Consider the following 27846-nt stretch of genomic DNA (forward strand, 5'->3'; position numbering starts at 1 on the left):
GCAGCAGAATGCAATTTACATCCACCAGCTGGTCTTTTTTGCATCCCGGTTCATAACAAGCTGTCATTTTCTGTATCAGATCTTTGGCTGCTATTTTTGAACGCCACTACTGTTTGAGCAACTAAACGGACAGCACACACACAAAAAAGAAAAATGATGTATTCATGAAGCTGGAGTTTGCTGACAGCAGAATTCAAATAGAAGTTTGCTTGTTACATTGTGATGGAAATTTGATTATATGATAAAAACATTCTCATGCTTTCTGATGGAGGTAAGTGAAAGCATTTCAGATTCACAGAGACTGACGTATGTTGTCTCTTAATTTCCAGACGATTGTGTCCAAGTACGGCTCTCAGTTCCGGGGGAATTCCCAACACGATGCTCTGGAGTTCCTGCTGTGGCTGCTCGACCGCATCCACGAAGACGTCAACTCCTCGTTATCATCCCCATGTGGAAACAACAGGATCAAAACCAATGGAAAGGTCAGTGTTTGTATAATAATTGCATTTAATTAGATTAATTTAGGCTGCATTTAATCTAACTGAATTCACAAGGGAAAAAGGGAAGAAGTTGACAGAGAAAATTGTGTCTCAGGATCGATGCCACACAATTTTGAGGTTCATGTTGCCTCTAGGCACCCAGGGCCTTTTCACACTCGGCTCAAATAATCGACTCAAAAGTTTTAATGAGCGCTTTTTAGCTCTGGTTCATTTTCTTGACTTGATTTTCGTAAAAGCGCAGTTCCTTCCAAAACCACAGATCGATTAGTTAAGGATTCGACACAACAAGGTGCAAAGGAATACAGGACAATAATTCAAGACAAAGTTGACTGGTTTTCAATAGCAGCACATCTCAATATGAACTAAAGCAAGTCATACGGGTTTGCTGTTTCTAGTATCAGGCTAGCTAGCAAACATGATCTAGAAGCCTTTGTTTGTTACATATCGTCGCTGTCAGGCGGAATCCTTGTACAGTATCTCCAAAACCGTTATTTTTCAGGAAATTAAAAAAACGCCGTACCTTATCTGCAATGCACAGGGATTAGTCCGCGTTGCAGTGGATTGTCTTGCGCTAAATTCCTGTCCTCAGACAAGCACCAGAACTAGCGGGGGTCAAGATTTTTTTTTCTTTGAGCCCAGTGTTTTGAAGACATTTACCTCAGAAGACGTGTTGATTCGTTGCGACTCTTCTTGAGGAGAAATATGCCACGAATCTCTACTGTGGAGTGAAGAAGAGGTGGACAGTTGAAGTGTCCAATGGAGTTAGATTTGTGCTCAAGCTATTTTCAAGACTTTGGTTAGATTGGTTAATAACTTGTAAAAATAACAGACCCACATGGGGACTGACCAATAGCATCGATATGTGAAAAAATATGAAATTGACAAAATTTGGACATACGAGGTTTCCGCCCGACAGCGAGCGACGATATGCATTATAGCATAGAAAAATTATTTTATCGCATATCTCAACTTTGGAGGACGGGGTCAGGGTCAGCCATGATAGCGCCCCTGGAGCAGAGAGGGTTAAAGGCTGAAGCCCAGAGACTAAACCACTTGAGCCACCGCTACATCCAATCTACCCAGCTGAGCTAACATTACATTACCTAGCGTTGCTCAGCTTTCCCTCCGCATTCATTTCTAATACTGACCTGTGTGAAATAATCGGTCATGCTTAATTTATTAAAAGTTAATTAAAGCAAAATAATGGAAAATGAAAAGCAAACATATTGCTGCTTCACATAAATGCTTTTGGGAATTAGTTCTACTCTGTTAAACACATTATCCAGGTTTGTACACAGCATTTTATTGTACAAAGAACAAGAAATCATTTACAGTGCACTATCAAAAGATTATATGGAAATTTAACCGTGTGAAACAAACAATACTGGTTCTTTCTCAATTTGCCTCAGTCGGCTTTATTTTGTTTTGAAAGAAAAATTTTTCATTGCTTTGCATGAAAGACTTACTCTGTAAGTATTTAATCATTTGAAGTAATTATTAATAATAATTTTCCCTTTGTGCCTTGCTGACTTGTTGCTTTTGAATAGATTTTTGTGTGAGTGTGTAAAAGAGAGAGCTTACAAAGCTGAACTCGAGTAACGTTTCATTCTCACTCTCGGTCCTTCCTACACTTCAAGGCTATGCTTTTGGTTATGCTGCAGATTAATTAAGCTGATAGTAATTAGGCCATAATTATGCACTTTTTTAAGACACTGTTTTAAAAGTGTTATATTTACACACCGTTTTCAGAATTCGAATCTCTGATGCTTCAGAACATCTCAGCTCTATATTTCTGAGCTTGGACTATTTCTGTTTTTGTTTTTAACAGGTACGTGTCAGTCAGCTCTCTAATTCACTAGTCAGTGAACTGAGCATGGAGTCGGCCATTTTAAGGGCTGTCTCAAACCGCACAAGCAGTCATTTTCAATTTTTCTTGTAAAAAACAATGACTGTTTCTAACTGCTAGAACAGAAGTGGTTACTAAACCAACTTTACTCTTGTACCTTCCTTTGTCAACTTTGGAAGAATTGCTGTGGTACGGGAGGAAGAAAACACTTCAGGATGTGCTGTTATTGAGCCTGGTTGCATTGCACAACGGTATTGATTGGTTTCCTACAAAGGATTGGGTTTTACCATCTTTTATTCTTTACACAATATATACAAACTGATACAGTGAACTTATAAGGTTGCATTTAATTTTCTTACTGTACTAGGATATGATAATGAAGCTGTTAACACAATAACGATAATACAGTGAAATTTCATGTTCATAACATAAACCTTTCCATGCCATGGAATATCTGTGAGACGTTTTGAGAGGGTATGTTATACTATGTTGACCTTATAGCATTCTGCAACATCTGGATCAAATGCAAGTACGCAGCACAGGAGATGCTCTGAATGGAGGTGAGTGCACGAGTCAGTCTTGTGACCCATATATTTTAAGTTGTTCTGGGCTACCATCCATTTACATATATTCAGAAGTCTGAAATATCATGCCTATAGCATCACAGAAGACTACACCATGATCGCACATAACCGTCTCAATGTACAAATAGCGTGACAAAAGCAATACAAGAGCAGAACAAATACAGTACCGTGCAATACAATACATCCTCCAAACAATATTGATAAGTACAAAGTAAACGCTAGACAGAATAACAGGAACAGGATAAACGAGACAGTTTAACTATGCACGTTGAATGCACACTATAAATAGAAAGTATGTATAGATGTAAATATTTCATGGACCCCGTTTCCTAAATGCATCAGCAAGTTTGAAGTTTATCTTTGATCACAAGTGAGGAAAGATGCTGTGCTTTCCTGAAAGGTTTCATTGCCTTTTAACGGAGAAACATGTCTGTCATAACGATCACCATGCTGATAGAACCGCTGGTCTCAGAGGTGTCTATCAAAGATGAGTCACCTTGATAATAAAATATCATTTCTACTGATCTTTATTTCACGTCAGTTCATTGCTTGATTTGAACTGAATATGAAGTTAGTTAACATCTAAATCTTGATGAAAACATCTTTATTCTGACCAGTCTGTTGAATCACTATAATCAATATTCTCTAGATTCTCAAACCTAGTTAAGAACTTTTGGCTGGGAATGAATTCATTACTTACTTTTTTATTGACTCATATTGATATGATCATCAAATAAAAGAGGCATGGAAGAGACATCTGTGTTGTAAAGACTGTGGTCTCCAAGTTTCCAAGATCTGGAGGACTCACCATTACAGATCAGAAACCTTTGTACGATAGAGTGAGAGCTACCTATATGTGTACTTTTTTTTTTATTTGAAAGTAAACTTAAATGCAAACTGAAAGTAAAGTGAGTTTACTAAAGTGCATGTTCAGTATCAACATGCAACTTTCTCTACTAGAGTAATGTGAAGTCATTAATAATTGTATAGCAATGCAATGAATAACATCTTAGCCGTGTTCTTTAAAGAAAACTCTAAACTGTAATAACTTACAAGTATACTTTTTTGTCCCAGGTTACCTAAGCCAGTATTGGAATGGGTCACAGACAGGATGTAAAAAGAAGTAAAATGTTGTATTTTACTCAGGCAGGTTTAACACGGTGTACTGGATATAACGTATAGAGAGAAACAAGGGATGGTCAAAACCCTGAAGTCCAACAGGGAGAAGAGAAGACTAAAAGGACATGGACCTAATTGAATGAATGCATGATAAGACATGAATTCAATGAGACAAAGAAAACAGCAGGCTGCATATCGACAAACTAGTAGCCAAACACACAACAACTGGTCACAATTAGGTAACACAGCAATGACAGGACAGTGGATACAGGACTAGAAGAGAAACAAAAGCATGTAACATGAACACAAAACTAAATGACATGAAAAAAGTGATTGTTACACTTGGAATTCCTGACCACTGTCAGTTTCTGAGTTTGCTTCCAGGTCTGTTGTTTTTGACATGTAACTTGTTTTTAGTATGGTTAGTTAGATCTTATATTAGTCTAGGCTAACAGATGATTCATCTTCCTCTACTGTTCATCATTTATATATTTATGTTATTATATATTTGCTTGCTGGTTCCTACTCTGGTTTCTGCATACACTCCTGGGATCAGTGGCTTTGTAGAGATTAAGTTCTTTCCTCTAAGTCCCTATTTTCAGAAATGGATGCCTGTCATGATACACATTCTTTCAATCTTAAACTTACTTTTTCAAACTTTTACCAGTTTGCTAGATTTAAGATTCTTCACAGTCTATAAAATGCACAATGGTGTCCCACAAGTGTCTCTTCTAGGTCCTTATTATTATTCCCAGTCTCTCTCTACAGTACATCCACCTCTACTTTTGATTCATTGTAGAAAATCAAACTGGAGGCATATCTTTATATAGAATTTTTTATTGATTGGTAATTTACCATCTTTACCATGAATACTTTTTTATCTCTTATGGGTAAAGCTCTTTGAGCAGTGGGCCATAAAACATCCAAGCATACAAAGGGAAGAAAGTGCCATGTAACATGTAACTAGAATGTGTAATGAGCCATGTATTGAGTATACAACATAGGACAGTGTGCAGCCACTAGTGCGTGTGTGCTACTCATTTTTATCAGTGCGAGAACACGTGGGCTGATAGGGCACCGCTTGGTACTGGAAGAATCTAACTCCCACAGGACTGTACCTTTTAATGGGGATTTGCTCATGCAGGGAGGATGCCTACCACTTCCTACAGCGTTTGTCCTTCATGACTTCCTTTCTTTCTCTTTCTTTAATCACCGTTGTTCATGCTTCCTTGCCAATGTAAAGTTGTTTCCTTTGAATGCCAGAGTGGAGCACATGGAGTGTGACTGTAAAAAGGGGAAGAAAATCTCAAGGCTTTTAGTGTTGCACAATGTTGGACTTGACATTGACGTTGTACATGACTTATTGCTTCTTCTGACAGTATCCCAAAGGCACATGTATCCTGACAGTTTTTTTTTCTATTATTCAGTTTCACTATCTCATGAACATTAAGGTGAAAAGTGAAGTGTTGGTCAACTTGTGCGGATGCCCTGGAGAGATTGAACATTGAAAAGAAAACAGATAGTGCTGCAGAAATAAATACAAGATTAAATTTTTGCAACTATGATACCCAAAAGGCCAAAGAATCCTCATTTGGACTGTCAAGCACTAGAGTTATTATAGCTGCATGGTGACTTAAAATTAGCTCAGCATGCACAGATATTGTGTTTTGAGCAAATGACCTGCTATGGATCCAGTAATGCTCCTGTTTTCCTCTGATATACTGCACTGCTGTTGCTCCGGATTTTAGAGTCAGGCGCTGGTTAGTATGAAGCAGGCCACTGAAAATCCCTTCGTTCACGAGTCGCTGCACGTCCCAGCGAGCAGGATGGTGAGGAGCCCAGCCTTACCCCTACTCTTTTTACTGTAATTGTTTTGAATATGCACTGGGTCGTTTAACACGCAATAGGACCCGGGAAATAGGGGGCTTTCCCCAGTTGTGGCCCATGAGAGGACTCTATCAAGATCTCATATATCTATTGCACAAGTTTTAATGGAGGTTGACAAGTTTGCCCTTGATAGCATGCAAGTTCACACTCTTTTGGCATTCACTTTGGTTTGTTTACAAGGCATTACTTTGGAAACAGAGCTGGTGTGAAGCCATCTCTAGAAGGAATGAAAGCAGGCTTTTGTGAGGTGGCCAAAGAAAGAGGAGCTTGTTTCACACTTTTGAGCTTTGAAAGAGAGAGAAAGAGAGGTGAGAAAGTACACTGCCGTGCAGGGAAGCTTCAGGAGATAGAGAAAGCAATTCCATGTACAAAATTGAGACAGGCAGACTCCAAAAATAGTTTCAGCAGTATAGACATACTGTCCTTTTCTCTGTTTTTTATCTCCAAGGCTGCTCCAATGATATTGCAATATCTACAGAGAAATGATTGGTTGATTTTTCTTCTTTTCAGAATGTAATGTATAAAACTGTATTCGCTAGAAAGTAGATAAATTGTGCCGTATATCTATCTCAGAATGGGTGTCTCGGTTATGGACTACAGTTAAAATTTCAGGCAGCACTAAAAGACAGAGAGAAATGATTGCGATAAAGCTGTGTGAAAGACCTGAGACCAGCTGTGCATGAGAGGAAATAGGCAAGAACTCTATGGAGAATACCCTAACCCAATCATCAGTGATGGAAGCTGGAGCACAGTGCACATGTTTGTAGGAAGAGTTCAACATGGGTACAATAAAGAAAAGTATCTGGCACAAAGCTTTGGAGAAATTGTAGACATTATTATCCCACCACTGGCAGCCGTAATCAGAAATTAGTATTGCTTCGGAATATATTGGATTGCATTGTTCATCAGATATCTTTTATTATTGTGTGCATTGTGTAGCATACTGATGTCAGACTGAAGTCATATTGTACTTCTGGATTTCCTCTTCTTCCTCTGTGATTTATTGTCTCCCTTCAGATGTAAATGACTTCCTGTGAACTTGAGCTACAGAATCTGACCTAAGAATCAGATCCTCCCTCCAGTGCACCTTGCACAGATTAGATGTGGGCAGTTTTGAAGAAGAAGAAAGTTTTGCAGTTGAATCTTGAGCATGGTCAACATGTGGCTATGGGCTAATGCTCACTCTGGGGTTCTCTGATAGTATACTATAGCTGTACTATAACTGCCACTGTCTGTGCCTAGAGCCCTGTTCTCGAAAAAAAAAAAGACTTTTCTAATTTAACAGCAGTCTGCAGGGAAAGCAAAGACTGCAGAAATAGACAAAATTACATTTTCAGTGTTTGGAAGACACACACACACTTTTAAACACCTCCTGAGAACATTAATACTTTAGTTTATCAGCCAAGCAGAAAAAGGCCAGTACGTCCAGTATATGGTTATGGACTGGTTTTAGTGGCTTTTCCACCAGACGGTGCACCAGACAGTGCAGTCAGGCACGATAAGATAACAAATCCTACACTAGATACCACATTTCCTTTACCAAGTGACCCATTCTGTTTTGTAAGTGTCCATTCTAAATTTGCTTTCACTTATCATCAGGCTTCAGTGCATGAGAACTCAGGACATGTGGGTGGAGTTAGAAATAGATCAGACCACTGAGTTATCCAACACAGTTGTCACTGAAACGTCTCGAACATATTTCTGGTTAGAAGAGCTTTTCTACCTTAACAGAAAACAAAATTTTATTCTTTAACAATTTGCCAAAAAGCACTGCATAGTTCTTATCCATTTTTAGTTATTTTTAAAATTATAGAACATTGAATGTTGTAGAAACAAGTTTTTTCTTTGCATTATTGCAGCACCAATCTTTTTTTTTTTTCACTCCGGAAGTTAATAGCAGCTTATTATGTTACAGAGAAACAAGAAAAGCCCCAATCCTGAAGTCTAAAATCCTCTATCATGAAGATTTTCCAATGTCAGGTAGCAGTAGAGACTTCTTCCAAAACTGCCACAATGAACTACACTGAAATCTTCACCACATTAAAAAAGAGGTATATTGTTTTCTAAAATTTAAATAGAAATGAAAGGTAAATTCAATTTAGTTCAATTCAGCTTTAATTGATTTAGCACTTCTAACAATAGAAATTGTCACAAAGCACCTTCATAAGAATATAAAAATTCCAAAATAAAGTTTAAACAAAACTAAAGTTTAAAATATACATTTATCTGAATCCCAAATGAGCAAGCGAGAGGCAACAGTGGCAAGGAAACCTCCCTGAGATGATCTGAGGATAATAATAATAATAATAATAATAATAATTTATCAAGTTATGTCAAGTTATATCAAATAATATCATTATCAAGTTAATGATATTTTCTTTCTATAACTGTACATTAGTAGTAAAGTGCAATTGTGTAACCAGGAGCTTTTGAGCAACTTATGAGTATGTGCATCAACTTAGTTTCTGAATATCTTATAGTTTTAACATAAATTCCTTCTTGCCAAAGCCATCAAATGTTCAGTGACTAAGACACAAATGCTAAATCATCCACGGCAGCAGCAGTCCAAAGCCAGCACTATGGTGGCTACATTTATTATACATTAATATCCTGAGGGATACATGCATATAAAATAAAAGACAGCACTATTCCAAATGTCTTAAGATGAGCAGTAAAACAGATATCTCTTCCCAACAGCACTTGTATCCGTTCTGTTACAGGTGCTTGTTGGAGTTATATGAGTGCATGTTATTCATTTCACAAATTCATATCCAGCACTGAGCGTCAATGGGGAGAGCTGAAAGGAAATAAATGCCATTCTGTGTCTGGTTCTGAAAAGCTGCCAAGAACTCTTCTCCATGGAGGACTATGCTTTTTTTTGTCTTGATTTTCTCTCTCTCTCTCTCTCTCTCTCTCTCTCTCGCTCTCTCTCGCGCTCTCTCGCTCTCTCGCTCTCTCTCTCTCCTCTCTCTCGCTCTCTCTGTCTGACTGTCTCCCTTTTTTTGCATTAGGCCTGCAAGCATCTCCATAGAAACCAGCACTGGGCAGGACCTCAGTTCCTCTCAGTATGAAAAAAGGTAGGAGGGAGAGAGAGAGACAATGAGACAGATAGAGAGAGGCTGGGGGACAGGAAGGTTAAGGGTTGAAGTAAATTGTGCATCATCTATTGCACCTAAATTGGATTGCTGGATTATGCTAGGAAACAAAACATCTCGTCCAGTTCTGAAAAGATCCCATATGTATCACGATTGGTTGGACAGCTTGGTTTTATGAATCAAAATATGATATCAGAAATCTACTATTAATAGGATCATCTCAGCCCAGTGTTTTCGGTTCTGATGGGAAAATGAGTCACTAACAAATGAGTCAGCTATTGCGTTGAACCTATGATGACTCTCCTCATGTGTCAAGTCTGGGGGGTGGTGGTGATTTAAGCACTCTTAAAGTACCATGCTGTTTAAAATAACATTCATACCATAGTGTAGGACAGAGAATGTAACGAAGGCTCTTATTGACTTTGTCAGCCACTGACTGATGTTGTAGGAGAACAATCACAGACACATTCTGATGGAGTTGCAGATCTCCTTCCCTTAAGCTATTTGGCTTACAGTGTTAGCTTTATTGGGGACTCAGCAAAAGAGTCATGGAACGAGAGATGAGCCTTTAAAACAATATAACATCAGTTAGTGGTATTTCCTGGCTTTTACAGTAACAAATAATAAAGTGTATCCAAACGTAGATTCACCAGAGATTCACCAGTGTGATAAGGAATTGCCCCAGTTGTGAATGAATGTGTGAAAGCACGGGTCTGTGGTGTTTTTCTACCTCACACCTACTGTAGTGTTCCCAGGATAATCTCTGGATCCACCAGTGACCCTGACCATAATTAAGCAGATTTGGATGAGTGAATTTCTAAACTGAGCTAGTGGAGAATTTCTGTCTTTCCACCCTCAGTCCTACAAGCGCCTCACTCATTCTCATATACAGTCATATTCAGTGTAAGCAGAAGCAGTACACTCAGAGTTTCAGCTTAATTCTGGTTACTGCTCTCAGCGAGACCTTCACTCAGTCTCAATGTCAAATGTTTTATCCATAACCCAAGAAGCATCTGATACTTACTGTTCAATTTTCCGTCTTGCACGTGTCTTGACAGATGACTTGAAAGGGTTAGGCTTCTTACAAACCAGGGTTTGATCAGACAGTCTTCACACAGGCACATGCTGGTCCCTTTCAATCTTTGTAGGCAAGCAGAGTTTTGAATCAAATGGAAATGGAAACAGGAAGCGAGTGGCAAAAGCAAAGCAATGAAGTGATGTAAAAGAACTTCGGTCTAGTTTCACGAGTTTAATCTTAAGATGGTGAACTTGGTCAACACCTGAGTGAATTAGATGGTTTTTATACGAAATCATTTTCCATGGACCATGTAATGAATGTGATGTGTAAAGACAGTGAGATATTTATAGGAACAGGATGCAGCGAGATCATTCTCGGCATGAAGCAGGCAGAAATCAGTAGGATAAAGCTAAACAAAGTTTGCAAATGAGAAGTGAAGCAAACAAACAGTTGGAGTAAGGCATGGTGAGCCTTGGTTGGTGAATAATTTCTAGAAAAACTCATGGGTTTTCTTTCCTAATCAAGGATACTCAACCAGACGGTGATTTATCGCGGAAAACGAAAAAATAGCTGATTCTAAGCAAGCCCAAACTCGCCACGGTGCATAAGCTATTTGGAGAGGAATGACTAACCCAGTCTGCAATCTGACCAGAACCAAATAGAACTGCTCTGGTATTTTTACCAATTTTTATGTGTGTGATGGTTTTATTTACATTAAACCTGGTTAGATATTTTAAACTGACAAAATCCTTTTTTTTGACACGTTGAAAATCAAGGTGTAACATTTTGACAGTCAGTGAAAGTATATGTGGTGCACGTCAATCTATTATTGGTGTTGCTTACAGTATGTATCACACTCTCCAGTCAGTTAAATGAAATAGTTGTCCTGGGAACAGCTGCTATAATATACTCTAGCTAGAGGTGCTCTTCCTCTTCCTCTTTCCCTCTCTCTCTCTCTCTCTCTCTCTCTCTCTCTCTCTCTTTCTCAGTCTGTCTGTCCTCTAAAGTGGCTATTTTTAGAGAGGACCTCAGCAGGTAGTCTTGCTATCACTTGAATAAGAGGTCCATTATTCATTTACACTGTGTGTCTTTGTCGATGCACATTTTTCCCGCACCTTCTTTTTCCATCTGAGTTGCACTTTTCAGGGTTGCGTGTCCATCCTTCTGTTTTCACAAACCTAAATTATTCATCAGTTTGCTGATCTGGAGCTATAAAATTCTTTCAGACCCCATCAGCACGATCGGCTGCATTCTCGTGTGCGTGACTGGTGTGTACCGTGTTGGGTAGCATAATGACACCAGGGTTAATTCAAGTGGAAGATTCAAATCAGACAGCACTGATGATATCCCTACTTGGCAATGGCCTGCGTGCTGAGGCCGTGGCAGGGGCTATGTCATTTTTGCCAATCACTACAATCTTGCCTCTGTCAAGTGCTGCAATATGACCATGATGATAGTTATGATCACAATCCTTGATTTATGAGCCATCACATCCATTTTTAATGTGAGCTTTCAAAATTAAAAATGCACTTTCAGCCTTCCTCTTGTCATCTTGTTATTTATGAACGTTCCTAAAGTGAATCCAGGTTGTAGGAGCCCTAACTGTGAGTTCTGCTTCCGCATTAGTCCTATCCACTTGCTCCAGCCTGTGTGTGGACAAGCCTGCAAATCAGTGCATTCAAATCAACAGCCTACTCGTTCAGCACTCTGCTTCATCTGACATGCCGGGTCAAATTAAGCGATGACAACGTCGCCTTTTCCAGCCCACACAATAGCCTGGGGTTTAAAGTTCCTGTCAGTTGGTTTAGAGCTAAATCTGCATGAGCTTTACCGCTGTAGTCTTTTCACAGTGTTAGAAAAGTTTTTGTGTACATTTTGCTGTTGTAGAGAAAACCTTTGATACAAAAATCAGTCAGGCTCTTCTGTGCTAGACAAATCATCATCCCCAAATAAAAGTACTACAATTGTAATACTGCAATCTGCATTGTGTCTTCATTATCTTTCAATATGTTTAACCGTAAAATGTCTGCTACTTATTAGAAGGTTAACCTATATGATTGCTGATCTTTTAGTCAGTGTAACTGCAAGTTTGTGATTCTGAAAATAATCTGGCTGATGTTTGTGTTGCCGGAGGTGTTACAGTAGGTGCCACCACGAAGCACACTGCATTTATACATAAAGAGCAAACGAAAACTTTTTTTTTTTGTTTTGCAAAAGTTGGTTGAATGTGTGAATGGAATGGGATCATCTATTTATTGTCGGTGATCCTCCAGGTCAAAGAACTTGGAACGGTTGTGTAGCTTCACCAGAAAGGTATTTGACTGTGGAATGTGTAGCGATTGTTGGCATTTAAATGTCATGTAGTGTTCAGTAAGCTCTAAACAAAAGATGGTTGGTAGTGACAGATCCACCATTAGAGAAGGACAACAGTGAGGAAGTCAAAAGAGACAGTTAGGAAGACAGTTTGTTAGAAAGACACGATCATTTTCACTTTAATGGATTACTGTTACAAGCCACACATATAAACCTGTTGAACAAACAAAAACCCTGCATGTGTCTTTAATACAAAACGTACGTTTACGTTTAATATGCATGAAATAACTCTTATGCTGAAAAAAAAGGTCAGTCAAATTTAAATATTACATAGTTTTTCAGAATAGTGCTTTCATGGCTTATACTGAACTAAGTTTCATGTAGAATTAAAGTAAACTATTGTAGACACAATATGAAAACTCACAAGGATGTCAGCGCTGATGGGAATTAGAACTATAGTATTAAAATTAAGCTATTAATGCACGCATGGTAGAATAGCATGTATATATTTGTGTTAGCTTTGTGGGTTTTATTCTCACCTCTGGTGTGAGCTCAGTGTTTGATTATATTCAAAGCTTCAAAAAATATGTGATCGAATCATGTTGGATGTCCGTGATGGATGTTTACATGATATACATTAACTGTGTTAACATTACTCTGTTCATTCACATGGACTCAATGTGCGCGTTTAAAGTAAGTAAATTCTGTGAGCTTTTTTTTCGTCTAGTGGGCTTTTAGTACTAACCTCATCGCTATCACCAGCCCTTCAAGTCACTCTGTCCATCATCCTGTCATGGCTGAAAACAGACAGACAGACAGACAGACAGACAGACAGACAGACAGACAGACAGATAGTCATGGATAGATAGATAGATAGATAGATAGATAGATAGATAGATAGATAGATAGATAGATAGATAGATAGATAGTCATATAGATAGATAGATAGATAGATAGATAGATAGATAGATAGATAGATAGATAGATAGATAGACAATCATATTTATAGATAGATAGACAATCATATTGATGGATGGATGGATGGATGGATGGATGGATGGATGGATGGATAGATAGATAGATAGATAGATAGATAGATAGATAGATAGATAGATAGATAGATAGATAGAACTTTAGCAACAAAATGCCGTTTAGCATCTTTCAAAAGTGCAAATGGTAGAAGTTGATTAAGGTGATTATTAAAGTATTAGTGAGATATCGGGGTCCTTTAGACTCTAGATTAGCCTTCTAATATATTTCTGTAACAATATGGTTTGAGTTCTGTTTAGTATAAGACAGTTTTAAGTTAAAAATGAGTACAGAATATCTAGGTTTCATAATCGATATTATTGTAATGTTAAAACTGGAAAATAAAAAATAACTTTAACTATATGGAATATATTTTCACATCAAATATAAGCCTTTAAATTTAAATCCAGTAAAATAAATGTAAACATAGAGCTCATTTTGCATTTTGCCATGACTGATTATTCTTTGGATAGTAATGCATGAACCTCAGAACCCTGCTGTGTTACCGCTGTCCCCTTTCCCATTTTCTCTACTGTATACTGTGCTCCATGAATACAAATGTGGGCCATGACTACTGCCAGGGGACACGCTGCCTGCCCTGCCGTGAACTGTGAATAGTATGAGTGTGTATGATTGCAGTCCATTTCAGCCAGTCCTTACACAGTGAAGCATTTATCTACATCCCAAAAAAGTTTATTACTCACATGTTATATACAGTACACATGTAAATATACTGGACTGGAAAATAGTTTGTTTTTTCTTTCTCCAGACTCTCCTAGTAACAACTAGTGCTGGCGGTCAGACTATCAAGTTTCTTCCAGTTAACATTTTTCTACCTTAACATATCGGATGAGTTCTATTTTAGAAAAATAGCACAATTCTGATGTCAGCGTTATTCATCCTTTCTTACCTGTCGCATAGTTGTAGGCAGGAGCCGCTGGGAAATATGGGTAGATGACTGTTAGAAGGAAAAGAGGGTAAGGCTATTGTTAAAAGCTAGAACAACCGATGTTAAAATGCACTAAATTGCTAGACCTCTTGTGAGCATTTTGTGATTTTTTAAAATTTTATTTAATAAGAATATTATGTGGGGGGCACGGTGGCTTAGTGGTTAGCAGGTTCGCCTCACACACACACGGAGGGCACACACACACACTCTCATTCACTCACGCAATCACACACTACGGACAATTTTCCAGAGATGCCAATCAACCTACCATGCATGTCTTTGGACCGGGGGAGGAAACCGGAGTACCAGGAGGAAACCCCTGAGGCACGGGGAGAACATGCACACGGGGGGCACGGAGGTAGTTTGGATAAGCGGTAGAAAATGAGTGAGTGAGTGAGAATATTATGTATGTGAGAATATCCATATGTTCCCTTGAATGACTATATTTTATAGATTTGGAAATATTACTATGTGATCCACAACTCCCTATTTGCAAATATGTCAAAAGTGTAACTAGCATATGCAGTACACCATAGGAAAAGTCAAGTCAAGACGCTTTTATTGTCATATAGCTGATGCAGTACACAGTGAAATAAAAGGGCATTACTAGAGGATTCTGATGCTTCTGAAAGACACAGAGCTACACAGGACAATACTGAACTATGGGCTAAAAAAATAAAAAAAAAGTGCATGAGAGCAACCTTGTGCAAACAGTGCAGGATAAAAGAAGAAAAGACAAAAGACAATACAGAACACTACCAGACAGATACAAACATTAAATGGCACCGAACAGTATGCAGTCAAATGTGTGGTTTAGATAAGAATGCTTGTTTTTTGTTGACACAAGTAGACTTATGAGAGCAGCAGGATATAGCAGCATTGCATGTGTGTAAAAATGTGTACATTCTCGGAAATTAAGGTCCAGTAATGTAGAATATGTACGAATGATTAGGTGAAACACAGTGGAAATGAAGAAAAAAAACGCTCTCGTAGGATGTTGTTATAAAATCTTGAAAAACCTATACATCGTGCCACTTTTTTTTCCTACTTTTAATTTGACGTAGCAACGAAAATCCAAACCAACAAAATTCAAATAGAATTGCTTTAGGATTAAAAAAAATTGTCAGATGTTTTCCTGAGCTCACAATGATCCTGACCCCTTCTGCTTTACCTGATGGATCCACGTGGATAACCTATCGATACATGAGATTGCTGTAGATAGTTAGAAACCATGAAGATAGCTTTGGACAAACGGTTTTCAATCAAGTCTCCATCATCGAACAGTTAACTTCAACAAAACAGACTTCATGTTAAAATTAGAATGAAGTTCCTGGTTACTCAGTTGCTCTTTTTGATATCGTACACAGTGGAATTATTTAGAATCGCTCTCTGTTGTCTGCTTCCTCTTACGGTTTCTTACAAACTTCATCTCACCTTTGCCATGACACGATCATCTCTGGCTTGCTTATTAGGTAAGAATTTAAATTTCAAATGTATATCCTGAATTTGTATATTTGCGTAACTCTCCTTTATGGCAATGTAAATTGTTAAAAATGCCAAAAGTGTACCATTAAAATTGAATTATAAACGAATTTAGACAGTCAGTCAGGCAGCTTGCTTTCTAAAAAAAAAATAGAACATGGCTGATATTTAACAAGCCCAAGGTCACCTTCGAGGTAGATCAAAATGTTTAGAGTGATATTTGTACTGTATGTTTGTTAGCTAGTACGTTACTTAGCCAGTGTAATTTTTCTTTCTTCCTGACTGCTCAATATTAACCACACACTAAACCAGTCAAATTCTGTTGAATTTAGATTCAGTTACTGAAGAAACATGTGCTGTTACATTAATACCTGAACAGGAGGCTTTAGAGGAAAGATGTCAAAGCTCTGGCCAAGTCCGCCACTGAGACCTGACACCTTTGCCAGCCTGCAGCTTTGGCAGTGTATCAAATGATTCCTGAGTGGACCTGGTATCTCAAACCGCACCAGACTGTCTTTATCCTCAGGGTCTTTTGATGTTTTTCACCTTCCTGCTCTCCCACAATGAGCTTGTTAGCTATAGATCATGTTTATTAGCATTAACAAGACTGCACTGCAATAATATTAAAACTGTTTCACATGCCCTGCAAGCTGCTTTATCACTTTCTCTTATCTATGGGAAATTCCCCAGCAATTAAATGCTGTGACAAATATGATGTTATGAAATTTGACAGTGAAGTGTTGATCTGTTAATTGGTGTGAAAAACAGTTCAGTACTAAGAGGAAATCAAGTCACAAGAAAACTTGTTTCTAAGCTAAATGTGATTTTATTTAATTTGAGAGTTTTTTTTTATTAACTGGGAAAAAAGTTAAGTAAAGTAAAGAACATTAAGGTTCATATAATAGGAGTGAAAAACTCAGAGAAAGTAGAAAACAAGGTAAGACAACAGACAGAAAAGTTTAGACCAAGGTTTCTCAAACTTTTTGGCTAAACAACTCCAAATGGATATAATACATTTTCTACAACTCCAGGCCTCTGCATTTTGGTTTCTCCTTGTTAGTAACCGTCATCTTCTTCTCAAGGTTCTTTTCTTGACGTCGGTTATTCAACACAGTCAGAGTCACTCATCGTGGCTGAGAGACAAGTGCAGGTAGATGGATGGAGAAATTTGTCAATTTTGTTGCTGTACTCCACTGCTAAGTGTCAGGATAATGAGGATAATGAAAAAGACAAAAAAAAATCATCTCTTTGTTTAAATGGGGCTTCATTTGAATGTGCCTCACAGTAACGGTGCAAAATATTAGCAAACTAATTCCAGCGTCAAAGAGCAATATTTTTACTTATAATTTGTTAAAAATGGAATAAAAGGATTGTAAGTTCCATAGGATTGCGGCTTCTGTGCACAGAGTAAACGATTCATATGATAATCATCAATTAATTGTACAGTAAATACTATTCTACTTACTGTATACATTATACATAGACAAAACTACTGCTATTATTATTGTTATTATTATTATTATTATTGTTATTATTGTTGTTGTTGTTGTTGTTGTTGTTGTTATTATTATTATTATTATTATTATTATTATTATTATTATTATTATTATTATTATTATTATTATTATTATTATTATTATTATTATTATTATTATTATTATGTGCTTCCGGTGCCTGCTATGACTAATTGACTCAATTACATTAGATATCACATATTGGCAAATGAAACAAATTACATGCACGACACAACTGCTAGTTTTCAACATTTATGACATTTCCAGCTGCTAAAATAAATCAGCCACAATTCCAATATCTGAACCTTTTTTGTGTTGACATGCTTCTGTTTGTGTAATCCACCATAAATGCATTTGTACAAAGTAGACAAATACACTTGTGTGTTGCTGTTTACACTGTTACATTTAAACATTTTGTTTTTTTGTTTATTTTTTTTTTTGTGAAAAAACTATTCAGTTGGTGAAATTGCAAACTCAGGATTCTTCTTTTAAACTACTACAAGTAAAGACACATGTCAGATCTATATCTACGACAGCTGTCCTTTTGCGCGACACATGGGAATGAAAAGAGGGCTTTAGATAAATGTGCGTTGTGATCACACAACTTGGCCCAAATCTCCGGAGACTCTGCGTTAAATTTGAAAAACTGCAAGCTCCTCCAAATATCATGGACTTTGTTCGATTTTGCTTTCATTTCTGCCAGCGCAAAATCATGAAAACCTAAAGGAAATGACTTATGAAGTAGCTGCTTTTATTACAATGCATTATGCATATCTAGACTGTGGATATGTATTATTATATGTGTACAATTATATAATTATAGCTATTACAATTATGAACTGTTCAGTTGCTGATGGAGAGAATGGGGTTATTTATGGTTAGCTCACCCGTACCACACAGTGTGTGATTTATGAAATGTCCTGACTAGAGCCTGAATTGCTCAGTGATTTATGAAATCTTCTGCTGCATGTTGCATGAAGATCCTGCGGTCTTAATTATTAACCTTGACAAACAAATTTGTAATGGTTTAACCTAGGTAAATAAGGTTATAGAGCTTCAAATGTGATCCTGAATAATAACCACATTCTGGTGGTTTACTTGTAGATAACATTCAAAGCAAAGTCTATTCCTCTAGACTTATTTGACGCATCCATTAGCATTCAGGAAAATGTATATGTCTGCTGAGAGCTTCATAACCCCTGGCAAAATAGATGTAAGCTTTTTTATTACCAGGGTCCTCAGAAAAGTCCATTTGTTATTCATTATGCCTCCGTGTTAGTTAGACTGAATATGCAATTTGGAGAGACTTAACCTATAGCCTAACTATAAACAGATAAAAAGTACAATATGTTATTTCATTTTTTAAAAAATGTATTGATTAACAAATCGCAGTGGCATATGAAAAACAAAGTGAAATTCGAAAATGATTTATTTCACACCTCTGTGAAATAAGTATGTTATACTCATCTGCCTTCATCAGACTAGTATTAATATGAATATAACCAATGATACAGGATTAGTGCATGATAGCAGTGTGATATGTATTAGAGTTTCTTTTGCGATCATCTGTGCTTTTCTCAGAACTCAATGGGAATCACTTGAAAAATAAATGGTGGCAAATGAACATTACACTTACATTGTTAGTATTTTAAGTTTATGTGAAGCGCATCTAGATAGCACTATGTTAAAGCTGATAGAAATCATGCATGTTTGTGTGCCTTCCATTATTTGTGTGTTGTTGGTCTTTTGGCTGCTCCCTGTACTGTGTGTAGAGGATCACATGGGCCGCATATTTGATTTGGCACAGGTTTTATGCTGGATGCCCGTCCTGACGCAACCCTCCCATTTTATCTTCCCATTTTATCTGGGCTAAGAGTTAGCTCTTCAGTGGTTGGGAAAGGAACACACACTGGGAAATGCTCCCCTCCTGGGAAACGAACACACACTGCAGCAATTAGAGCACAGGATCCTGCCACTGGACCACCAGGAGGGGTACTCTGGCTCATTGGTCTGGGGTATAATTCTTGCTTTGGGTGCGAGAGGGCCAGGGCTCATATCCTGGGACAAGCTCTTACATTTGTGTGTATTCCATTATTTAAGCAGATTGATATCATACACTCTGTGTTTCCCTTACAGCAGTGACCAGGCCTGTCAGGAGGATTCAGTGAGGTGATAAGGCCATGTGGCGAATGCACACTCTGAAGTGTTTTTCCTTTCCTCTGCGGAAAGATAATAACAGAATGTATTTATGCAGCAGTCCACTTAGCACAGTGGCCCAGCTGATAGCTTTGCATGCACAGTTTTGTATGGAAATCTGTTGAGACCTCACTGAAATAAGGGCTCTAATCATTTGCTACACGATATGACCAAATATATGTGGGACCCTGACCATGACACACATATGTCCGCCTTCCCCAAACTCGTGGAAGCACACAACTCTGAAAAAAGCCTTTGTAGTGTGTAGCCTTACAATTTCTCTTCACTGGAACTAAGAGGCCCAGCTACATGAAGACATAATTTGTCAGTGTTGGTGTGGAAGAACTCAGATGGCATGCACAGAGCCCTGACCTCAACCCCACTAAACAAATTTGAGAACTGGACCACTGACAGACCCCAGGTCTTGTCACCACACATCACTGTCCGACCTCACAATTGCTCTTGTGGCTGAATGAACATGGAAATCTAGTGGAAAAGTCTTCCTAAAAGTTTTACAACCTGTAATGGATTTGTAGTGGAGGATATTATCATAGCAAAGGGGAATTAAATCTCTAAAGGGACGTTCAACAAGCACATGAGTTTGATGCTCAGGTGTCCACAAACTCTAATGCATCATTGATTCCTGATGAAGACTTACCAAACAAAAAAAAAAAATCAATCACACTTTTTGATTCCACCCTATTATGTGACTAGAATATGTTAGATGTCTAGTAATATTCTATTAATCCATTCAGTATGGTATCTTCTGTATATTCATAATACTTGATGGTTTCTTTCAGTATTAAAACTTAACTTGCATTGATTTTTATTCTTGTTTAATGTATTATTTTGTCCTCCTGATAAATATTCGTTCATGAACCTGCTGCACTTGCAGCACCACAAAACTCATCTCTGCTCCTTTAATTCCACCAGAGACACTACTGAACCTTTCAACCTCGGGTAGGTATTAAAAACAGAGCTGGAGAGTATTTTGTCCTGCATTGTATGCTCAAGTGCCACTTTGCATGCATTTCAAGACCCTAATTATTGGCTAAGGAGAATTGGATTAGAAAGTGGGGATGAAGAGTGAGAGAGTGAGAGGTAATAAATGAAATGAATAAGAAAGAGGAGATGCGCAAGGAAAATGGCAGTGGAAGATAAGAGATTAGGGGGAGCAGAACTTGTTAGTGGGAGACCATGATAATGAAAAAAGAAAATGCTTTTCCAGAGTTCTTTAAGAATCGAGCAGATCGGCTTTCATTCATGGGCAACCATAAAATTACCTTCCTCTATATTTTAGCTTATGCGACTAAATTCTATTTTTAGACTACATATATTTGAAATTTGAATGTGCTGTTTTCCAGTTTAACTTTTTTAAGTTAATCTGCTTAGTATTAGCAACACATCGATGAATTGTCCTCGGTCTCGCTTATAGCTGGTGTACTGTAGGCACCTGCAAGACTTCATCAGCTACTCACTACTTTGACATGATAGCCTCAGTTTAATCATACGCTTTCAATGATAACCAGATTATCTCCTTAATTTACACATCTGTTCCGAGTAGGTCAGTGCTCAGCAGTGCCAGTCTCCCTCACTGGCTGTTGATGACCTTGTCTTGTTTGTCTGATCTCTTTTTGTGTCTTTTACCAACCTAATCTTATCTGCTTCAAAAGGCTGACTCACATTAAAGGAAAACATGACGACGTGAGCTGCAGACATGTATTTTTGGTTATGTCCAGGGTTCGGAAGAGACCCTTCTTTTTCCTCACTCAGCATCAATGAGCCATTAATCACCACTGTGAAGTGTGACATAATAAATAAATTCAATGGTGAATATGGAAACATCAAAACAGGAAGAAATTCCATTTTTTTGGCTTCTGGTACAAAGAGTTAAATATCAAGGTGTATACACATGTTCAGGTTTTACTGTATATGGCAAATGTTAAAACAATCTATAGGTCAAGGATCAGATAGTTATGAGAGACCTGATTTCGACATGAAAGTTTAATGCCAAAAGAAAACGAAGACCGTCCTCTTTAATCAAGTCCTGTTCTCATCGCATGATTTGAATAATATTCTGGTTTAAGTGTGAAAGTCAGGCCAGACCTGTCTTTGTTCCTATTATGATTAGGACATTTGGTGTAACAGCTCAGCTTCACAGTATGAAACAGAGGGACTTGGGGGTTTTGGCTTGAGATCACATCAGATAAAAGACCCACTTGTCCTTTCTTGTAATTTCTTACAAAAGACTGCACTCTATTGATCTCAGCACAGGCTGTAAAAAAAAAAAAACAACAACAATAATGACACTTGTATAAATGATATATTGGTTTTGTCATTTCCCGCTAGAAAGCATTACTAGTAAGGTTTTTGGATGTGTCTATTGATGGTATTTGACAAAGGTGTATTTTGAACCACTGTGTTTTCTTTGTTGTTGTTGTTTTAGGATATGGCAGGAGGAGACGAATTAGCTATTTCTGAGCTTCCAAATCAGCAACCTGGTGAACGTCACAGCTTTGTCCAGGCACACTTCCAGGCGCAGTACAAGTGAGTACCTATAACCACATATAACTATACAGCACTACAGCTTTCACTACCAGCTACAGGTCAGAGGTTTGCCTCAAAAAAGCTGTTTCACTGGATACAAGCTACATATACAGTAGCGTTCAAATGTCTGACTTCTTAAGCAACAGATAATTACTGTAGCACCAGGTTACGTCGGATGATACTTTTGATTCAAGCAGAGTGTTGTTTTTTATTTGGATGTAAATATATCTGAATATCTTTCATTCATTCGGTCACAATGATATTTACAGTATAGTTTTCTTAATTGCTTAATTACTATCCCTGTGTATAATAAGTTTTATGGTTGACACGGTGTGGTTTTATTTCCATATAGCTCCCGGTTCCTGGGTTTAAATCCAAGCTTGGAGAATTGTATGAATTTTCTATAGCTTCTGAAATCAGAACTGATCCACATAGAGGATTTATTTTTCATTTTATGTAACACTGATGAGTGTAAAATATCCAATAAAGGATAACACATTTCTACTTACTTATTTGGGGACATAGTTACTGCATACATAATTTTGCACTTTTATTTCTTTCTTTTTTTAAGTCATTTTGTTTACCTACACAGGCTGTACAACAGATGACCAGCATTTTAGAGCCTTCCATAAAGTTCAGATTCATAACCTCAGGGTTCAGGATTTTAGTCGACGCTGGACGCATGAGAGATTTCATAAGTGAATGATTTGTCGTTTTGTCCGGTTAAAATTGGAGTACTTTGAGGCACTTGGCTCACCCTGCATTCCAACAGCTCCTTTCTCGCTTTAAGGCAAGAACATCCTGGAGGTTTTCATCATATATCCTCCCACACTGTGTAGTTTACCCTTAAACTCTCTCTCTCTCTCTCTCTCTCTCTCTCACTCTCTCTCTCTTACACACACACACACACACACACACACACACACACAAGAATCAATGAAGGTTTCAAGCTTCAGGGAAAACAAATGCCCCGTGGCTAGGATTTTTAAGGCTTGCTATCAGCTTCCTCATTTTGTTAAGTTGTGAGGTTGGGATTTGTGATTTTAAGCCTAAACAAACAAGCTTTACACCCAAACAAAAGTGTTCAGACACTTTTTATTTTACATTAGCTCTTCACACATCTTCACTTGTGATATACACATAACCCTACACACAGCTCATACACGCTGAGGGATCATAAGAAAGAAAAGGCTGCATGTTTTAGCGAGCATGCTAACAATGAGTTCGATTTGGTCAGCGATTCACAAACACAGCACAGTTTACGCTCACACTGAAGCACAAAAGGTACTACTAAGTTTACACATTAAGTAAGATTTTATACTTGAAGAATGAGATGTTGTTCCCATAACATATCCGTATTACGTTTGAGATCTTGTTGACAGCAGGAGATAGAACTATATTCAGCTTAGGGACACGTCATGTAAACATATGCTGACAACATTTTCAGACAAATCAGTGCTAGCTCTTCTACACTAATGCTAATAGTAGTATTATTGTCTGATTTCTTTTTATAGTTTATCAAATAAGAACACTGACAAAAATCTTAGCCCACTGTGGAGTTTGTATTGTATTGTAATTTGTTTGTATTTTTTTAACTTGTTTAAAGCACTGTAGTGCTGCAGCTTTGTGTGTGTGATTCACAGACCTCCATTATTTAAATGTGCTTGTGTTTTTCCTCTTCGTTAGTAATCTGCTTGTGCTAATGATCATTTCAGAAATCCAGGGCTAAACCTGCTTCACTGTGGGCTAGCATGAGTGAACAGTAGAGAAAGAGAGAACAGATATTATCAGTGACTAAGTGGGTGATTTTAATGATTGAGAGTTTAATAAAATAATTTGAGTTTAATGAGATGTGTAATAGAATTTCTTTTTTCCTGGAGTAACTCTCGTGATCAATACCCATCAGTCTCTGTTTCTGTGGAACAGTTTTCTGTCTTCTGCTCATCTCAATCTGCCACCTCACAGACGGAGGCCAGCGTTTCTCACACATCTGAAATTTACAAGTCAGGACGGCAAACACTGTTCTAGATTCATTTTTATAGATATTTTGAGTAGGATGGATATTGTGTAAGTATTACATATAACCCTCATGCTGCCTCAAGAGAGTCAAGCACACATCAAGCATGCTCGCTAGAACTGACTCTGGCTCTGAATTGTTACACATTACGCTGTGGCAAAAGAAACAGATGTCGGGAAAAAGCAGTTTGGTTACAGTTGCACATCAAAACGATATTATATCTCTGTAGATATGTAACTGCAGATATTTGAGTCGGCTCTCCAGCGTTCCAAATGCAGCACTAATCGCTGACTTACACAGCTGTAGAAGAACTGAGGAATTCTATGCACAGGATTGTGTTTGAAAACTGGAAGACCGTCACCTGGTGTAAACCATCTGCTTTAAGGTTCAAGAGATCAGCATATTCTAAAATACTCAAATATTTAATCAACAGCCATGTCATGGATACAGAGACACAGAGATCACACTTTTTCTTCATTCAGATGTTTGATGAGAGCATTGAATGAAGCTCTTGACCTGTATCTGCATGATTTACACCGCTGACATGTGATTGGCTGTTTGGAAAACTGCATGAATTTGCAAGTGTACAGGTGTTTCTAATAAAATGGACAGTGAGCATATATATTAAAAAATAAGATGTTATTTTTGGTAAGTAAGAAAATAATCTTTGGCACTCACTGAATTATCTGGGCAGGGCGCCCAAGTATCATCACTGTGGTCCGTTCCTCCATAACACTGATACTGAAAAGCCTAATTTTATAGTTCTGAAGAAGTTTTGTCATGAGTCGAGACTTCTGATGAGTTACAGGCTGTTTATTGCATATTGAATTTTTCACAGCATTGCAAATGTCTGTTTTGGGGGCTGTGCCAACACAATTGCCAACTCAAATGCTAGGAAAATGATTTAAGCTAAGATGCTGTTATTTCTATTGCCAGCTTTGGAAACAGCTTCAGCTCCTGGTTGATAAATGAACCTCATGCTTATGTTTTAGTAGAAATAAACTATCAAGAAACATTGTGTAATCAGATTGACTCATAGCCACTATTACAGACGACAACTGTTAAAGACAGCTTTCCATAAACATCTCAAGAGGCATCACTGATGTTTTTTATCCCTCACTTTCTTCTCAAAAGAGAAAGCAGTAAAATAAGTAGTTTAGTTTTTAGCCAGTGACGTCTATCCAACCTGAAACCCTTAATAACTTACCTACGTCAGCGCAGCTCTTAGGCATGTCCAATCCAGACTGCTGCAAGGCTGAACACACACAAACTACACACACACACACACACACACACACACACACACACACACACACACACACACACACACAAACTTCAATTTATGTAGGGATTTGTATAGGCTTTATCCTTAGAAATCTCACTTAATCTGTAAAGGCCCTAAAACTTTATCCCTTATTGTAAATACTCAAAGTTTTAGCCAGCTAGGATATACAGTTACTAGCTATGGTACATTAATCTTTGCTCATTAATACGTATAATAATTAATGTTAGAAAGTCATAAACCTCATCACCACAAACCACATTTAGTTTACAGTCATGTGAGTCATCATCTGCTCTGGGTTCCATAGCATGAATATAAGCTTAACATAATGTTTTAATGCATACAAACTTATAACGTGAATATTAAATGTTCTTTTAGAATAAAAGTGGGCATAGATTAGAGAATTTGGCGTATAAACCTGCAAACAGAATCTCAAGATTGGTAGCTGAACATCAGTAGCCTACCCTCAGTTTCATACATAGAAAATAGACCAAAAAAAGGTATACTTATAATACAGCATGGCAAGTATTTTCCTCTGTGTTTGGGTTTATTTTGTCCAGTATTTTAAGTTGGGAGGCATACTGTCAGGTCCATATATTTCTTTAGACAGTGACACAATATTTGTTTTGTGCCTTACACTATTTAAAATAGTGGATTTGTTTTTTACGTAATCCTTCCATTTTCATGGTTCACAACTGGCGATAAGCTGATTTATGGCCTGTAATTTAAATAGGTCTGGAGTTGAATCCAATGGATGAATTTGAATTTGGTAGCTATTCATTGGAACACAGACAAAGAGGTGACAGTGCAAGTGAATGAGATCATCATTAGGTTGAAAAAAAAGAGAGCAATAGCAGAAACTTCAGAAGTGGTCAAATCAGAAGTGGTAGATTCTTAAAAAGAAAGAATGCACTGGTGAACTTAGCAACAACAAAAGGCTTGGAAGTCCAGGGAAGACAACTGAAATGGATGCTCACAGAAATCTTTCCTTGTCAAAGAAAAACATAGGATGATATCTTCACGGTACAGATGGATAGTGACTCAAAAAATACTGTAAATGCAACTCAGGAGGATATAAAAAGCAAAAAAAAATGGACAGTTCTTAAAATGACCGTCCGTCATCTGATCTCAATCAAAACGAACCGAAGACAAAACTGAAAACAGAAAGAAACAGCAACACAGTAGAAACTGAAGGTAGCTAGAGCAAAGACTTGGCTAAACATGTCAAGGGAAGAAACTCAGCATTTGGTGATGTCCATGAGATCCAGACATCAGGCAGTCATTGACTGCTAAGAATTTGCATCCAAGTAATCAAAATAATTCTTCTGTAGTTTGACCACTTAATTAAAAGCCTGTGATAATGAAGGGACTTTGTAGAAATGGCTCTAATTCCTAAATGATTAATACAATATTTTTTGTTCAATGCTTTGAATTAAAGTTGAAAGTCTGCACTTCAAATCCATTGTGGAGGTGTAAAGAGACAAAATTAGGAAAATATTTATGGACCAGACTGTGATTGCTCTGTCTCTTCTAACTCTAACCCAACATCGTCCATACATACAAAATTCTGTAAATTGCAGAAAATCATTACAGTCGTTACAAGACAAGTTTATTTACAGACCTCTAGATTTGCTATCTGCCAGATTTTTAATTTTGGAAACTGTACATGCTCTGCTTTCCATAACCTTAACCCTAGTCATAAATAATACTCTTGATTATGATACAGTTTAGATAGAATTACATAACACCCACTATTGTGAAGTGATATGAAAAGTGTGTAATGATAGCTGTTTTTGTTTGTGTTGTTTTTCAGTATTTGCCATCATGCACCTGCACTGCCATGTTACATCCCTGGCAGTGTAACCAAACCCGCTAGGTTAACATGCATGCTGAAAAAATGTCCATTAATCTATTCCCAATTCACATGACAGAGATTATACTTAACCAGGAAAAAAGGAAGGTTTTTTTTTGTTCACCAATGAGAATCTCTCAGTTGCTAATGCCTAGTTTTGTTTACATCTAATTAAGATTCTATCAGTATTACAGATTACATTTCAAATAAACAGGAGTCTGATGTCTTATAAGACATGGGAGTCAGTTAAACATAACATTTCTTACAGTAACCGTGGTTAAAATTTAAATTGAATACTACATTTAGAATTCATTCATTCATTCATCTTCTACCGCTTATCCGAACTACCTCAGGTCACGGGGAGCCTGTGCCTATCTCAGGCGTCATCGGGCATCAAGAACATGCAAACTCCACACACACAAGGCGGAGGCGGGAATCGAACCCCCAACCCTGGAGGTGTGAGGCGAACGTGCTAACCACTAAGCCACCGTGCCCCCCACATTTAGAATTTTTACATTTAAAATTAAATTAAAACTTATTTATTTATTTGTTTGTTTGTTTGTTTGTTTATGTGCAACCGGGTCATAGACAGCCAGTCATAGTCAGAGAGTGAAAA

General features: G+C 37.6%; 1 protein-coding gene across 1 annotated transcript in view; it reads left to right on the forward strand.

Moving 5' to 3' along the window:
- The window catches only part of usp43b (ubiquitin specific peptidase 43b), a 76791-nt gene that overhangs the window by 12267 nt on the left and 36678 nt on the right, over window positions 1-27846 (forward strand). Inside the window, exons 2-3 of the mRNA XM_060892128.1 lie at window positions 330-482; window positions 21979-22079. Of these exons, the coding sequence (XP_060748111.1) occupies window positions 330-482; window positions 21979-22079 (254 nt within the window). The remainder of the gene's footprint in view (window positions 1-329; window positions 483-21978; window positions 22080-27846) is intronic.

Source organism: Tachysurus vachellii, chromosome 18 (assembly GCF_030014155.1).
Source record: "Tachysurus vachellii isolate PV-2020 chromosome 18, HZAU_Pvac_v1, whole genome shotgun sequence".
Lineage (NCBI taxonomy): Eukaryota > Metazoa > Chordata > Actinopteri > Siluriformes > Bagridae > Tachysurus > Tachysurus vachellii.